We start from the raw sequence: 15,124 nt of genomic DNA, 5'->3' as shown, positions 1-15,124 counted from the left end.
TCCCTTCCCCAACCAACATCTCTCTCTGTCCCTCCATGAGTCCAAATTTTCTTCCTCTCTCCTCCACCCCTATGGGTAATGTCTCCCTCTTTCTCTCTCTCACTATCTGTCATGAAATCTCCAAGCATCTCCCACCCCTTCTAGTGCCACATCCAACATTTCTCTGTCTTTCATCTTCTGAAGCATGTGCAGCATTTTTCACCTCTGCCGACCAGCCCCATTCCCATTTCTCCTTCTATCACCCCTCTCCAGCACAATGCCACATTTCTCCCTCCATCACTATGTCCAACATTCCTCCCCCTTGCATCACCTTCAATCTGCCCTCTCCACCACATCCAACTTTTCTCCCTCTCATCCTTCTATTCCCCATGCATCTCTACCTCACTCCTCTCTATGCCCAATTTTCCTTTCCCCACATCTCTCACTCACACACTCATGCCCATCAATTCTCCCTTTCTATTCCCTCCCTTGTGTCCCATGTTCATGCCCCTTCCCTTCCTTCTGTGTCGAGTTTGTGCCCCCTCCCCCTCCCTGCCTTCCAGCTTTGTCCCCAAATTAAGTTGCACACCGGGGATTCCTGCTTGCCCCGCCCTCCTGCATCCTCCTTCCCCGAAGCCGACCTGTCCACAGAAGCCGCAGGCACCACCAGCGATCCCTGCCAGCCCTCCCCCTGCTAAAGCTGCTGCCACGGATCCCTCCCTGCCTGTTTGTCTGCTGCACCACCCCCATCCCTACCCCCAAAGCTGACCCTGTTACTTTGTTGGAGCAGTACTTGCTCCATCCTCCCCCAGCAGCAACTCCATGCAGGGACGGCGTGCAGTGATTCACACACTGCATATGGCTGGCCCACAAGCCTTCCCTCTGAAATCAATTCTGATGTCAGAGAGATGGTTCCAGGTCAGCTATGCAGCATATGAGTCACTGCCTGTGTCCCTGCATGGAGTGCTGCTGGGGGAGGGGGGAGGAGGGAGCCAGTCCTGCTCCAATGAAGTAACAGGGCGGCTTCGAGGGTGGGGGTAGTGCAGCAAGCAGGCAGGGAGGGATCCCTGTCAGCGGCTTCAGCAGGGGATGGGCAGGGAGGGATCCCTGCTGGCAGCACAGCAGCATATCCCCAACAACTGGCCTGCGTGTTGAAAAACACTGGTCTATTTGACTGAGCCTAAAGTTTTACTGCTTATCCTCTTGGACAGCTTTCAGGAATACGAGGACATTTCGGGTTTCTGGCTCAACTACGTGAAGTCGGAGGCCTTGGCCTTTTTAGAGTCTCTGCGAGAAGAATGGGATCCACATTCCCACTTCGATGGGTGTACACTTCTTTCCATTATGTAGGCATCCAACTGCCCATTGATGTTAAATCTTTGTACCACTTGAATGTAGATAAATTGTTGGCTAAGACTAAGTTACTCTTGTGACGCTGGCAGAATCTTCCAATTTCACTGATGGGGCACATACACTTGTTTCATATGATCGTTTTCCCCAAGTGGCTTTATCTTTTGCAGACGCTGCCGCTATTCCTGCTTAAAAAGGATACCGAGCATCTCCGTAGGCTAGTTATTTCCTTTTGTTGGGGGGGACAGGAAGGGCAAGATGAATAGTGTATTTTTCTAGGGTTCCTGGTCAACTGGGGGATTGGGACCCCCTAATGTTCAATTATACAACCTTGCTTATCTGCTTCAACATTTGAGAAACTGGCTTTTGGATAGCTCTCAGTTTACAGATGTAGCTTTGGAAAAGGACTACTTCTTTCCCTGGAATTTGGTGTATCTTTTGCATTGGAAGGGTACGGCTCTGTCCGGCCCGGGGGCAAGTAGCTGTTTGGTGTGGCCACTCCAGTGCACTTGGAGACAATTGTTATCCTTCTGGGGACATTCTCCTTATAGAACAGCTTTATTGCCACTGGTAGGTAACACAGACTTTAGGCCTGGACAGGATAATGCAGTATTTAAATACTGGGCTAGAAAGGGGCTTTGTTGCTTGAGACAGTTAGTTACTACAGAGGGTACTCTCTGCCCTTTTCCAGCTCTCCAGGCATCCTGGTCTTTGAGCATGGCCGATCATTTTGCTTATTGGCAATCAATCCACTATTTGGCTTCATTACCTGTGGGGTCCATTACCCAGGAATTCTCATAGAAACATAATGGCAGATAAAGGCCACATGGCCCACTAGTCTGCCCATCCGCAGTAACTATTACGGGATTTCCTCACTGATACTAACCGGGAACGACTTTCAGTATCTCAATAACACCAAAAGCTAGTGCCCTTGCAATCCCTGCGAGACTATCAGCAGTTACTGTCCCTGTGGGTGCATGACTTTGGCAGGCGCCCTCGCTTGGCCACTTTGACCCCTCTGGTTCTAGCAATTCCTTGAGTGGTACAGAGTGCAGAACTGCAGGAGTGTCAATTTAGAGTTATTCATAGGGGATATGTTCCCCAGAAGCAGGCTTTTCATTTCAGGTGTGCCCGTATGCCTAAATGTCTCACATGTAACAGGAAGACAATTCCTAGCGCATAGCCTATGGTCATGCCTGAAGATCTGTGCCTTTTGGCGAGAAGTGCATTTGTATCTTCAGTCCCTAGTATATTATGCCCTCCCTTGTCACCTTTAGGGGATCATTTTTCTTGCTAGGGGTTATTTGGGGGACATTCTGCTGGGGATGGACCATTCAGGTCTTTATCTGCCGTCATCTACTATGTTACTATGATAATTTACCCCTTAGTAAAGGCTATGTCCTGGGGAAGAAATGATTCTAAACCATTGGTTGCAGGACTCCCCACCCACTATCAGGTACTGGAGAAATAAATTTCACCTCAATGGCTTGGGAATCTATGTTGGCCCATTTCTCTAGAAGCCGGAGTAAGGCCTTTTTGTCTGTTTGGTCCTCTTATCTGGACACCCTATCCCCCATGGTAAAGAGTCAAATTATAAATAGGCTACAGAAACTAGCGGTTCTTTTGTTGCCTTCTGTTAATCATTGAGAAGGTGGGCTAGGGGGCTGGATGGAGGGGAAGGAAGGGGTAAACAAGCTGTGGGTTAATTTTTTTTGTCAAGTCTGGATTGTAAGAACCAACACCTGGACTCATGCTGTTTTGCCTTTATAGTATCATTTGGGATATAGGCCCAGATTCACTAAATATCACGACTAAATCGCTGTTGACCAATTTTCAAACAACAATCGATTCACTATCTTGTTTGCATGCAAACTCACCGACTCAATCGCTCAATGAGCGATTGAGTTGGTGCAGAGCCCTGACAGTAGTGACAGGAGAAGCAGCCTCCTGTCACTGCTGTCAGGGCTTCTGCCGGGGGGGGGGGGGGTCTTCATTTTTTTTAAATGGCACAGATATTTTGCGTGTATTACACACGCAAAATATCTGCCCAATTTAAAAAAAAAAAAGAAAAAAGTCCTCCCCCCAACAAAGCACCCCCTTCCTCCTCCCCACCAAACCCAAAAAAATGGCAGGAGGGAGTGGGCATCCCTCCTGCCATGATTTCAGCAGCGAAAGCAACAGCAATGGCCAGGAGTGGGCATCCCCCTGCCATTTTTTGGGTTTGGGGGAGGGAGGAGGCACTTTGTGAGGGGGAGGGGGCATTTTTTTCTTCTCTTTTTTTTTATAATTGGGCAAATATTTTGCATGTGTAATACACGCAAAATATCTGTGCCATTAAAAAAAATAAAGAATAAACTAGGCAGACCTGTCAGTAACACAGTTACTGACTGGTCTACAACAGTCGGATTTTAGAATTGTAAAACCCGATGCAAAACAGCTTGGCTATTTTGCATGGGGTTTTTACAAATTTGCATGGCCAAATCGGGAAATGGGCGATCGAGGGGGAAAACATGCGGTACGCAGTTTTATGAATTGGGTTGGAAAGCAGCGATGATCGCTGACTTTAGTGAATTGGGCCCATAGTTCATTGTTAATGTGAAATTTTGTATCAATGCAGATGTGCTTGAGTTGTTCGTTTGAATAGTTAAAAAAAACCAAACAAACCAAAAACAACCCCACAAAGGACCAAGCACTAAGTATCTCAGAGAGGAAGTTATTGTACCACTGGGTATGGATGAACAAACTAAATAAAACACGATAGCAAAAAGACCATCCCCCTCTTCTACGAAACCGCACTAGCGTTTTTTAGCGTAGAAAGCAGCACTGAATGGCCCGTGCAACTCCCGAAACTCACAGGAATTCAATGAGCGGCAAGAGGCGATTCAGCACGGCTCTCTACACTAAAAACCGCTAGCGCGGTTTTGTAGAAGAGGGGGCATATATTTTCCCCACTTTCAGATGTGCAAGGATAAGAACATAAGAGCTACCATTCTGGGACAGACCAAAAGTTTATCAAGCCCAGTATCTGTGTGTGGTGGAATGAGACAGTGATTAGCTGTGATGGTCTCATTAACAACTGGCTCCATGTTCATTCACTAGAGTTTGGTTGTTGGGTCTGAGCTTTTCATATTTACAATATGTATTTAGATATTTAAAAGAAAAAGTCTTTAAGATATATAAGATAAGTATATTTTGACTTCAAAAATATATCACACACATCCGCTATAATAAAACCCTAAGCGCACATGCACACTTCAAACGGCGTTTCAAGTTTATTAAAAGTTTGTTGTACACGCAATATCAAATACTTCAATGCGTATGACAATTTTAAATTGGGAGACAAAATAAAACAATTTGTACACATAAACATACAATGTATGTACACAAGTAATTAGCGATACAAAAGGGAAGAGGGGTGAACTACAATCTTTGAGTAAAGTAAAAGTACATTTAAGGAAAAACCAACATCAGGAGGGTGATGAAGATTATTTTATAAATATGGCTAAGCCTAAAAAGAGGCTAGGTGAGATTGTTTGGTTAAAATTAGGTCTGGTTAAAATTAGGTATTTGAGCCTGGGATTAATGATAGATGAATTATCCTATCTATGACTCAAATGCATCTTTGTACAGGTAGCATTTTAATGTGCTTTTAAATTTTTCTAATCAGGTTTCTCCACGTAGATAGATTCGTAAGTCGTTCCAAAGCTGGGGTGCTATGACTGAAAAAATTGCAGTTCTTTTGGTACCTATTATTTTTAGAGAAGGGATAGTCAGCAAATGCTGTTCCATTGATCTACCGTATTTTCATGTAGATAACGCGCACCCGTGTAAAACGCGCACACGGGTATAGCGCGCGGGAAACCGACATATATGTAAAAAAAAATTTATATACCGCGCACACCCGTATACCACGCATGCTGCCCCGACTCTCCCGTCGCCGCCCGACTCTCCTTTCGCCCACCCCGACTCTCTTCTCCCCCTTGAAGTCCTGTCCCCACCCTGAAAGCCTGATGCCCCCCCGACGTCCGATTCACCCCCCCCCCCCCCGCAGGACTGCTCGCACCCCCACCCTGAAGGACCGCTCGCACCCCCACAGCCTCCCGACCCCTCCCCCCCCGCTCATCATGTAGAAGCTCCTACCGGTGTCCTGCTGCTTCCTCTTGGCGGTCCCGGCCCTTCTGTGAGCCCTGCGTCTGCGCTGCTTCGTCTTCCGGCAGCCCCGCCCTTTCCTTGGGCGGGACCGCCGGAAGACGACGCAGCGCAGACACAGGGCTCACAGAAGGGCCGGGACCGCCAAGAGGAAGCAGCAGGACACCGGTAGGAGCTTCTACATGATGAGCGGGGGGGGGGTCGGGAGGCTGTGGGGGTGCGAGCGGTCCTTCAGGGTGGGGGTGCGGGTGGGAGTGCGTGCGAGCGGTCCTTCGGGGTGGGGGAGCGGGTGCGTACGAGCAGTCCTTCGGGGTAGGGTGCGAGCGGTCCTGCGGGGGGAGGGTGAATCAGACATCGGGGGGAGGGAAACTATGTAAAAAAAATTTATAAAACGCGCTCACGCATATAACGCACAAGGTTATATGCGTGAAAATACGGTAAGTGTCCTGGCTGGAGAATATGGTATCAAAAAACAATCTAGAAATATTGGTGCATTGGTTTGTTGGATTTTTAAGGTTATCAGTACAATTTTATAGATTATTCTGTGCGAAATTGGTAACCAGTGTGCTTTTCATAGAAGACGTGCAACATGATCATATTTTTTGGAGTTAGTAATAATTTTTATTGCTGTATTTTGTATAATTTGTAGCCTTCTTATTTCTTTCTGAGTTATGCCACGATACAATGTGTTGCAGTAATCTAGCCTAGAAATAACCAAAGAATGAATAAGAATGTTAAGAGCTTCTGGTTTTAAGACTTTGGATAAAGATCTAATGAGACATAACTTATAGAAACAGTTTTTAACTACTGAACTACTCTGATCATGAAAAGAAAGTTCTTGGTCTAATAATACTCCTAATATTTTCATTGTTGTGGGAAATTATCTAAGAGTATTTGTGATGAAAATATAAGATCCTTTTTCCATTTTTGAAGATTTAGTTGCATTCAGGCCCAACATGTTGTCTTTAAGCCATTGACTTATTTGTTTTAACTTATTATTTATATTTATTATCTCATTGGAATCAGCTATATTTAATGGATACAAAAGCTGGATGTTATCTGCTTAGGCAAAAGAGGAGAATCCAATGGATTGACTTAGAGTGAGTAGTGGCGACAAAAAAAAATATTAAATAAAAGAGGGGACAAGATTGAGCCTTGAGGTATGTCATAAGAGTTTGTATAGTTGTTTGATGATGAATTGTTGAAAATAACTTTGGCTGACCTATCTTGAACATATGATTTAAACCAGTTTAGCACTTGGTCAGAAATGCCAATGGAGGATAGTCTCTTGATGAGTAAATGATGGTCAATAGTATCAAATGCTGCAGATAGATCAAGTGTGATCAGGACAGATTTATGGTGATCTAGGTAGTATTGGATATTGGTTGTAAGACCTATCATAATAATAATAATAATAATAATAACTTTATTTTTCTATACCGCCATAGTCAGGCGACTTCTAGGCGGTTTACATTATAAGAAGGCTGGACATTCAGCGAATAGCAAAAATCTTAATACACTACGATATCATAGATCCACTTACAATACAATACAGTGAGTCTAAATAACAATAACATATAATACAGTGAGTCTAAATACACTAACATATAATAAGTCTAAATATAATACCGTACATAGAGTGTTCTGTTGAGTGATTCGACCTAAAGCCTGTCTGATTACATAGAAACATAGAAGATGACGGCAGAAAAGGGCCATAGCCCATCAAGTCTGCCCACTCCAATGACCCACCCCCTTGATTTTACTGACCCACCCCCTTTAGGATGTAATGTATGTGTTTTTTCTACAAAAGTTGCTTAAATGATTGGAAAAAAACTTTTTTTAATTAATTTAGCGATAAAGGGGAGATTGGCAATGGGTCGGTAATTTGATTCAATTGCAACTGAGTCTTTGGGATTTTTTATTATTGGATGGATGATTGCTTCTTTCCATTCTTTTGGTATAAATCCTATGGTGAAACTATTTTATTTATTTATTCAATTTTCTATACCGTTCTCCCAGGGGAGCTCAGAACGGTTTACATGCATTTATTCAGGTAATCAAGCAGTTTTCCTTCCCTGTCCCTGTGAGCTCACAATCTTTCTAACGTACCTGGGGCAATGGGGGGATTAAGTGACTTGACCAGGGTCACAAGGAGCAGCGTGGGTTTGAACCCACAACCTCAGGGTGATGAGGCTGTAGCTTTAACCACTGCACCACACTCATTGTCTGAATAAAGGGACCAAAGAAGGAAACCAAAGAAGAAAAAGAAACGTTTTAGGAAAAAAGGAGAGATTGAGTCGGAGCCTGTGCCTTTGATGTTAATACTTTGCAAGAGTCGTTTAAGGTCCTCTAGGGTTGGTATATTAAAATTGGCACACTTGGAAATAGGTATAATTTGTATTGGTTCCATGTCTACATTAAAATTGATTTTTGAACCGATACTGTCTCTAATTTTATTTACAAAATAATCGGCAAGATTTTGTGCAATAGGTTTATTTTCTAGATCAGGGTCTTCAATTCTTTTTGGAGCTGTAAGATTTTTTAAAATAGCAAAAAGTGCAGAGGAATTTTTAGCACTTGAAATTTATTTTGGAATAATATGTTTATGCTAAATTTATTTTAGTTTTATAATATTGTAATTGTTCTTTTTATTTACTTAGGTTATCTCTTGATTTAGTTTGTCTAAATTTCCGTTCTAAAGCCCTAAGTTGTTTTTGATTAATGTAAGTTCATCTGTAAAACAAGGATTTCTTATTTTCTTTTGATGGTTTTTGTACGTAAAGGAGCTAATGTTTCTATTAGTTGTTCTGTTGCACTGAACCAAGCTTTAATTTGTTCATTTATTGGTAAAAGACAAAAGTCTTCGAATTTTAAATTAAAAGATGCAATAATTGAAGAAAGTTCAATTTTATTTTAATCTCGATAGATGATCGTTTTTGGATGATAGTTATTCTTAACAGATTTAGAAAAATAGCTTAAGATAATTAGAACATAAGAACATAAGAAGCGCCATCTCCGGAACAGACCCTAGGTCCATCAAGTCCGGCGATCCGCACACGCGGAGGCCCCGCCAGGTGTACCCTGGCATAGTTTTGGTCCCCATATCGCTCCAAGCTTCTCGTAAAGAGAAGTGCATCTAGCCTACCCCTACCCATGTCACTTCATGCCACTCATAAGGAGATGTACATCTAACTTACCCTTAAATCCTAGAATGGTGGATTCCGCAATTACCTCTTCTGGGAGAGCATTCTAGGTGTCCACCACTCATTGTGTAAAGCAGAACTTCCTGATATTTGTCTTGAACTTGTCCCCCCTTAGCTTCAGCCCATGTCCTCTTGTCCGTGCCACATTGGACATTGTAAATAATGTTTTTTTCCTGCTCTATTTTGTCGATTCCTTTCAGTATTTTGAATGTCTCGATCATATCCCCTCGTAGTCTCCTTTTCTCAAGGGAGAACAACCCCAGTCGTCTTTCCTCGTAATCCAGGTTCTCCATACCTTTCACCAGCTTTGTTGCTCGTCTCTGCACCCTCTCTAGCAGTATGATATCCTTCTTTAGGTATGGAGACCAATGCTGCACGCAGTATTCCAAGTGTGGTCTGACCATCGCTCTATAAAGCGGCATTATGACTTTCTCCGATCTACTTGTGATTCCCTTCTTTATCATGCCTAGCATTCTATTTGCGTTCTTTGCTGCCGCCGCACATTGCACCGACGGCTTCAGTGTCCTATTGATTAATACTCCCAGGTCCTTTTCCTGTTCAGATTTTCCCAGAGTTGCACCTGACATACTTGTGTTCCTTATTTTTTCTGCCTAAGTGCATCACTTTGCATTTTTCTACATTAAACTTCATCTGCCATTTATCTGCCCAATTCTCCAATCGGCTCAAGTCACTCTGGAGTTCTTCACTGTCCTTCTCCGATTTGATGGCCCGGCATAGCTTTGTGTCATCTGCAAACTTGATGATCTCACTGGATGTTCCATCCTCTAGGTCATTGATGAAGATATTAAATAAGATGGGCCCAAGTACTGAGCCCTGGGGCACACCGCTAGTCACATTTTCCCAGTCTGAGAATTTCCCATTTATGCCCACTCTCTGCCTTCTGTTCTCCAGCCATTTGCCTATCCATCTTAGTATATCTTCTTCTATTCCATGGCCCTGCAGTTTCCTGAGGAGTCTTACATGTGGAACTTTGTCGAACGCTTTCTGAAAACCCAAGTATATAATATCCACCGGTTCTCCATTATCAATTTGTCTGTTCACTGTCTCAAAAAATTGAAGTAGGTTCGTCAAGCATGACTTTCCTTTCCTGAATCCATGTTGGCTGGCTTTCATCAGGTCGTGTGTGTCTAGGTGCCGGGTTATGCTATCCTTGATCAGCGCCTCAACCATCTTCCCAGAAAGTGATCTGAACATGGAACAGAGGTGATTTTGAGATTTGAAAAGGCTTCTTTAAGAGGTAAGAGGTAAGAATCATGTCTAATGTGTGACCAGCGGAATGGGTCGAATCTTTGATCAAGGTGGTAAGGTATAAATTTGAAGTGATCCCTGCCTCCGTGACTTGTGCCTCCGTGGTGCTGCATGCACAGTAGGAGCCTGAGGCGATTTGCAATGTGTGTGGCTGTTTCCCCAGCAACGTTCCTGTCTCGATCTATGACGCTGGCTGACTTCTGATGGACCAGCAGCGGCAGCAGTCGCGGAGTATTTTCTAGGCCAGCCCACTTCGATAATGTGAAGCGGGCGGGCCTAGCAAAAGCCCCGAGGCTGCCCAGCCTACCGGATGCTGGACAGTGAGCAGGTAAGGGAGAAGGGGTACTACTGCGACACAAGGAGCCGAAACACAGTTCTAGAGCCCAATACCACTATAGAAAAAGCTAGATCCAGGCTCAATCCCCAGCCCACAGCATCACAGTACACGTGGTCTCCATTTAATATCAGGAAAGGAAGGGCGGAACAGGAGCTTCCCACATGCAAAAGGCAAAGGAAGAGGCATTGCAGATGCCAATCCCATGCTGCCCAGAAACTCACCTATGGCTGACTTGGCCCAATGCCCGTACGGGCCGTTTCCTCCCCCTTCTGACAGCTCAGATGGCCACAGCCTGGTGTCCTCAGCAACGACCGCTTAGAGGGGGATTAACAGCCGGCAAACCGAGCTGGGAAACGGCACCGCTGCAGCTGCCAAGCATGTGTACACTGCAGGCCAACAAGCAGGGAAGGGGTACTGCTGGACAGGGGGGAGGTAAAAGGAAAGTAGAAGGGGTGCTGCTGGACTGTGGGGAGCAGAAGACAGACAAGGGGAGAGAGACAGAAAGAAAAAAAAGACAGACAGACAGGGGGGCAGGGAGAGAGACAGAAAGAAAGACATGCCTAAGACTACACATCTATTCTAGCACCCGTTAATGTAACGGGCTAAAAAACTAGTGTAGTCATAAATAGAGAATGACACGGGGGCAAATTTGTCCCTGTCCCCACAGGAACTCAATTTCCCCATCCCTGTGAGTTTTGTCACTGGCCCTGTCCCATTCCTATAAGCTCTGCCTTAACTGTACAAGCCTCAAACACTTATGATTTTAAAGTGTTTGAGGCTTGTGCAAATGAGGATGGAGCTTGTAGGAATGGGGCAGGGGCAGGTACAGAACTCATGAGGACAGGAAAACGAGTTCCCATGGGGATGGAGAAAAATTTGTCCCCATGTCATTCTCTAGTCACAAACTCTCCATTAGAAACGCTAACAAATCACTGAAGGAAAAAGCACATCTATAGCACATTATTGTCAAAATCCATCACTGGCATAAAAAAATGTCTCTCAATTAATATGTGACTATTTTAGTTAATGATTTTATAGCTACAATTTAAAAGGATATCTCATCCAAAAACCTTCAAGTACAGTCCCAACAGTGGGCAGCATTTTGTAGTTAGTCATACCACTTCCTCAGAGTTATGGGACTATCAGGTCGAGCAATCTGCTTCTCTGCGAGAGCGGTTTTTTATGTCTGTGATGGATTTTGACAGTAGTGCACTGTAGATGTGCTCATTTGAAGGTCTGAGGCTTTTTCATTCAGTGAATTAGCGTTTCTAATGGAGAGTATGTTTCCTACTGCTATGCCATGCAGAAGTGGAATATCTTTTCTTGTAGCCAATTTCCAGCCATACCCCATTGATATTATATGGGGTGAAAGGTTGGTGGGGCTACAGCCCACCTCATTCCTCATTCCACCTCATACCACGCAAGGAAACAAAAAAGGCTTACTAAATCAGGACCTATATCTCACTAACAGGAAACTGCAAGTACTTTAGGTTAATATACTCTGCATCTAATTTTATTTAAGTTCTTCTTGTTTGACCTTGGCCAACCTAACAATACTCTATAAATAATAAGCGCACATTGCCTGAGCCCAAAGTGTGTGGACATCTCTCTCTTTCCCTCCGTTCCCAGCCTAGGCAGCAGCCTCTCTCTCCTTTCCCATTCCCCCAGCCTGTGCAGCAGATTCTCTCCCCCTCCCTTCCCACCCCCTAGGTCATGCAGCAAATTCTCTCCCTCCTTCCCCCCCAGCCTGTGAGGCAGATTCTCTCTCTCCCTCCCTTCCCACCCTCCAGCCAATGTACCATTTCCTCAGGTCAGAGGGAAGGCTTCTGGGTTAGCTGTCAGTGGCCTGTGGCTACTGGCCCATCCGTGGCTATGCCCCTTAACACATGTATGGTTTTGAATGTGTTCCTAGGCAACTAAAAGGCACAGCCTATCTGGTCCAAGTTTTAAGTAGTCCCACTATACATTATATGGTTGAGAATATCTGTGTATTAAGAAACATTTACTTCTATTAAAAGCAATGGAAGCAAAACCCAGTTTCTCAATCTGCCTTCCTTTCCTGAACCACATGGTAGGCCCTAAGTAATGTATACAAACTTGACCAAACTAAGGCTAGTCAAAAAAAATCTGTCACTACAAAAGATACTACTGCTGCTATATAAGCCACAGTGCCTGCAGAGAGCTAAAGGGAACTCAAAGAGGAATGTCACACAGAGCTTAGAGCTACAGCCCCAGCAACCCCGAGGATGAGTTCAAACCCTGCACTGCTCCTTGTGACCATGGGCAAGTCTCTTAATCCTCCACTGTCCCTAGTACATTAGACAGATTGCGAGCCCACAGGGACAGATAGTTAAAAGAATAATTAAGCTCTGGAACACATTGCCAGAGATTGTGGTAAGAGTAATGTGACCATTTATTTTTTTCATCAAAAGGGGACATCTATTAATTGTCAATCCCGCCCCGCTCCCAATTTCTTCCATTCATTTTTCATGTACACATAATATCTTATTAATTCATAATGGTAACCATAAAATTTTAAAAAAACTACAAAGCTCACTATATACAGAGAAAATGTTAATTATCATTTATATTTGGGGGGTTTCAAAGATGCCAAGACAGATGACTTTAAAATATGCAATGTCACCTCAGTAACTATAAAAAAATAGACAAATATTGTGCAAAATATAGACAGCAGATATAAATTCTCAAAACTGACATTTTGATCACTAAATTGAAAACAAAATCATTTTTCTTACCTTTGCTGTCTGGTGATTTCATGAGTCTCTGGTTGTGTTTCCTTCTGACTGTGCATCCTTTCTTTCATTTCTTTCTGCACTCAGTCCCAAGAATTGTACCTTTCTATTCCTTCCCTCTTTCCTTCCCATGTCCTTAGTGCCCCCGGTGCCTCCTTCCCATGTCCTTAGTGCCCCTTCCCATGTCCTTAGTGCCCCCAGTGCCTCCTTCCCATGTCCTTAGTGCCCCTTCCCATGTCCCTCTCACTGCCTTCCACACTTTGTTCCAACCCCATCCCCGAAGCCAGCCTGCTTACCTCCTTCTCTCCCTGCCGCGAAAAAAAAAAAAGTCTCCCTGCTTTCTTTCCCCCGGTCCGCTGCTATCTTACTGCCCTGATGCTGCTGCTGCTAAAGCCGATATGAAGTCTTTCCAACGTTAATTCCGACGTCGGAGAGGACATTCTAGGCCAGCCAGGCATGGATTGATTGGCAAAGAACATCCTCTCTGATGTCAGAATTGATGTCGGAAAGAAGACTTCCTGTCAGCTTTAGCAGCAGCAAGGCGGTAAGATAGCAGCGGACCGGGGAAAAGAAAGCAGGGAGGCTTTTTTTTTCACGGCAGGTAGGTACAGGAAGTGATCGCCTGTCCCGTTGTCCCCAAGCACAGCTTCAGGAAGCTGTCCCTGAAAACAGGACATTTCGGCATCCTGAAGCTGTGTATGGGGACAACGGGACAGGGGGACTGAAATCGGGACGTATGGTCACCTTAGGTAAGAGGGATAGCGTAGCTGGTTTTAAGAAGGGTTTGGACAATTTCCAGAAGAAAAAGTCTATAGTCTGTTATTGAAAAAGGCATGGGGCAAGCCACTGTTTGCCCTGTATTGGTAGCATGGAATGTTGCTACTCCTTGGTTTTTTGCTAGGTACTAGTGATCTGGGTTGGCCATTGTGAGGACAGGTACTGAGCCTGATGGATCTTTGGTCTGACCCAGTAAGGCTATTCTTATGTTCTTAAGGAGAAAATGCTTGAAGTACCTGTATGTAAACCACTTTGAGTGTGGTTATAAAATTACAAAAAGGCGGTATACATACAAGCCCCAATCCCTTTTCGGTCCTGAAAACGGAGCACTTAGGTGCGCCTTCATACAAGATACCTTCCTCCTTAGGCGCACCAATGACTGTTCCCTCTCCCCGGCTCCGCTTCCGAGAAGCAAAACACTTACTTTGGCTTTCTGCAAGGGAGTGAAACGCAACTCATGCAGGAAAGGGCTCCTGGCCTGAGGCTCCAACCCCAGCTCCAGCCTCTGCGCAGCTAACAAGCTCCAGCTCAGCGGCCTCATAGTCGCAAATTGACCGCTCTGAGAAACTGAAGGGACGCGCACGCGCGCCACAGAAGAAAGCAAAGCCGACAAATAACAAAAGGACTGTAAAGAGGGGTGTAACCCCGTCCGCTCCGTTGTCCTGAGGGATGATGCAGCTGTCAACGACGCAAAATTAAAAAAATAAAAAGACAACGGATCTGAACTCTTCTGTCGTCAGCTCGTTTCGTAAACTGTAGGGATATGTGAATGTTTTATATATTATTTGCATTCAGACGTACACAACGGTACCACTCTAGTAATTAACTTGGCATACTGGAAGTGACGGCTGCGGGATAAATAAGGAACGGACACAGAGGAAACGCCTTAAGCACAGGTGGGAACCCTGGGAAAGCAGCTGAGGATCGCGCCTGACTGCGTCGTACATGCGCAAACAGGACCCTCATCTTTGATGCTCAAGGCTCGAAAATCGTTACTGAAGTCCCCGCGCAGCCTTTTCCTCACGAACGTACAGAGAGGCCCGGTGAACTCGCGCGCTCAGCGTCCATGGAGAATAAAACAAGTGCGATTTCAAGGGTTGCCAGATGGCAAAAAAAATTTCCAGCCCAAAAGTAGCCCAACTTGTGTCGGAGTAGCCTAAACAATTGCCGCTGAAAACGCCTCTAATTTATCATACAAATACAAACTGTTTATTTATACGCTGCACATATTCCAAACAGGCCCTAATGGTGTACAAAAGACCAAAACTCAAATACAAAACATTCAGAAAAAAAAACATAATAAAAAC

The 15,124-nt window shown here is 44.6% G+C and overlaps 1 protein-coding gene across 3 annotated transcripts in view; it reads right to left on the bottom strand.

Moving 5' to 3' along the window:
• LPCAT1 (lysophosphatidylcholine acyltransferase 1) overlaps window positions 1-14,857 on the bottom strand; it is a 579,323-nt gene extending 564,466 nt beyond the window's left edge. The window contains exon 1 of one of the 3 annotated variants that reach the window (XR_004537978.1): window positions 14,242-14,857. Coding sequence is in view for 2 of the 3 variants with exons in the window: in XM_033929666.1 (XP_033785557.1) it covers window positions 14,242-14,358 (117 nt within the window). In the remaining variant the exon portion in view is untranslated. The remainder of the gene's footprint in view (window positions 1-14,241) is intronic. The other 2 variants (XM_033929666.1, XM_033929665.1) reach the window with 2 other exon arrangements.
• Window positions 14,858-15,124: the final 267 nt, after the last annotated feature.

This window comes from Geotrypetes seraphini, chromosome 2, assembly GCF_902459505.1.
Source record: "Geotrypetes seraphini chromosome 2, aGeoSer1.1, whole genome shotgun sequence".
NCBI classification, from domain to species: domain Eukaryota; kingdom Metazoa; phylum Chordata; class Amphibia; order Gymnophiona; family Dermophiidae; genus Geotrypetes; species Geotrypetes seraphini.
The sequence above is the reverse complement of the archived record's forward strand: the minus strand, read 5'-3'. Positions and strand labels throughout refer to the sequence as shown.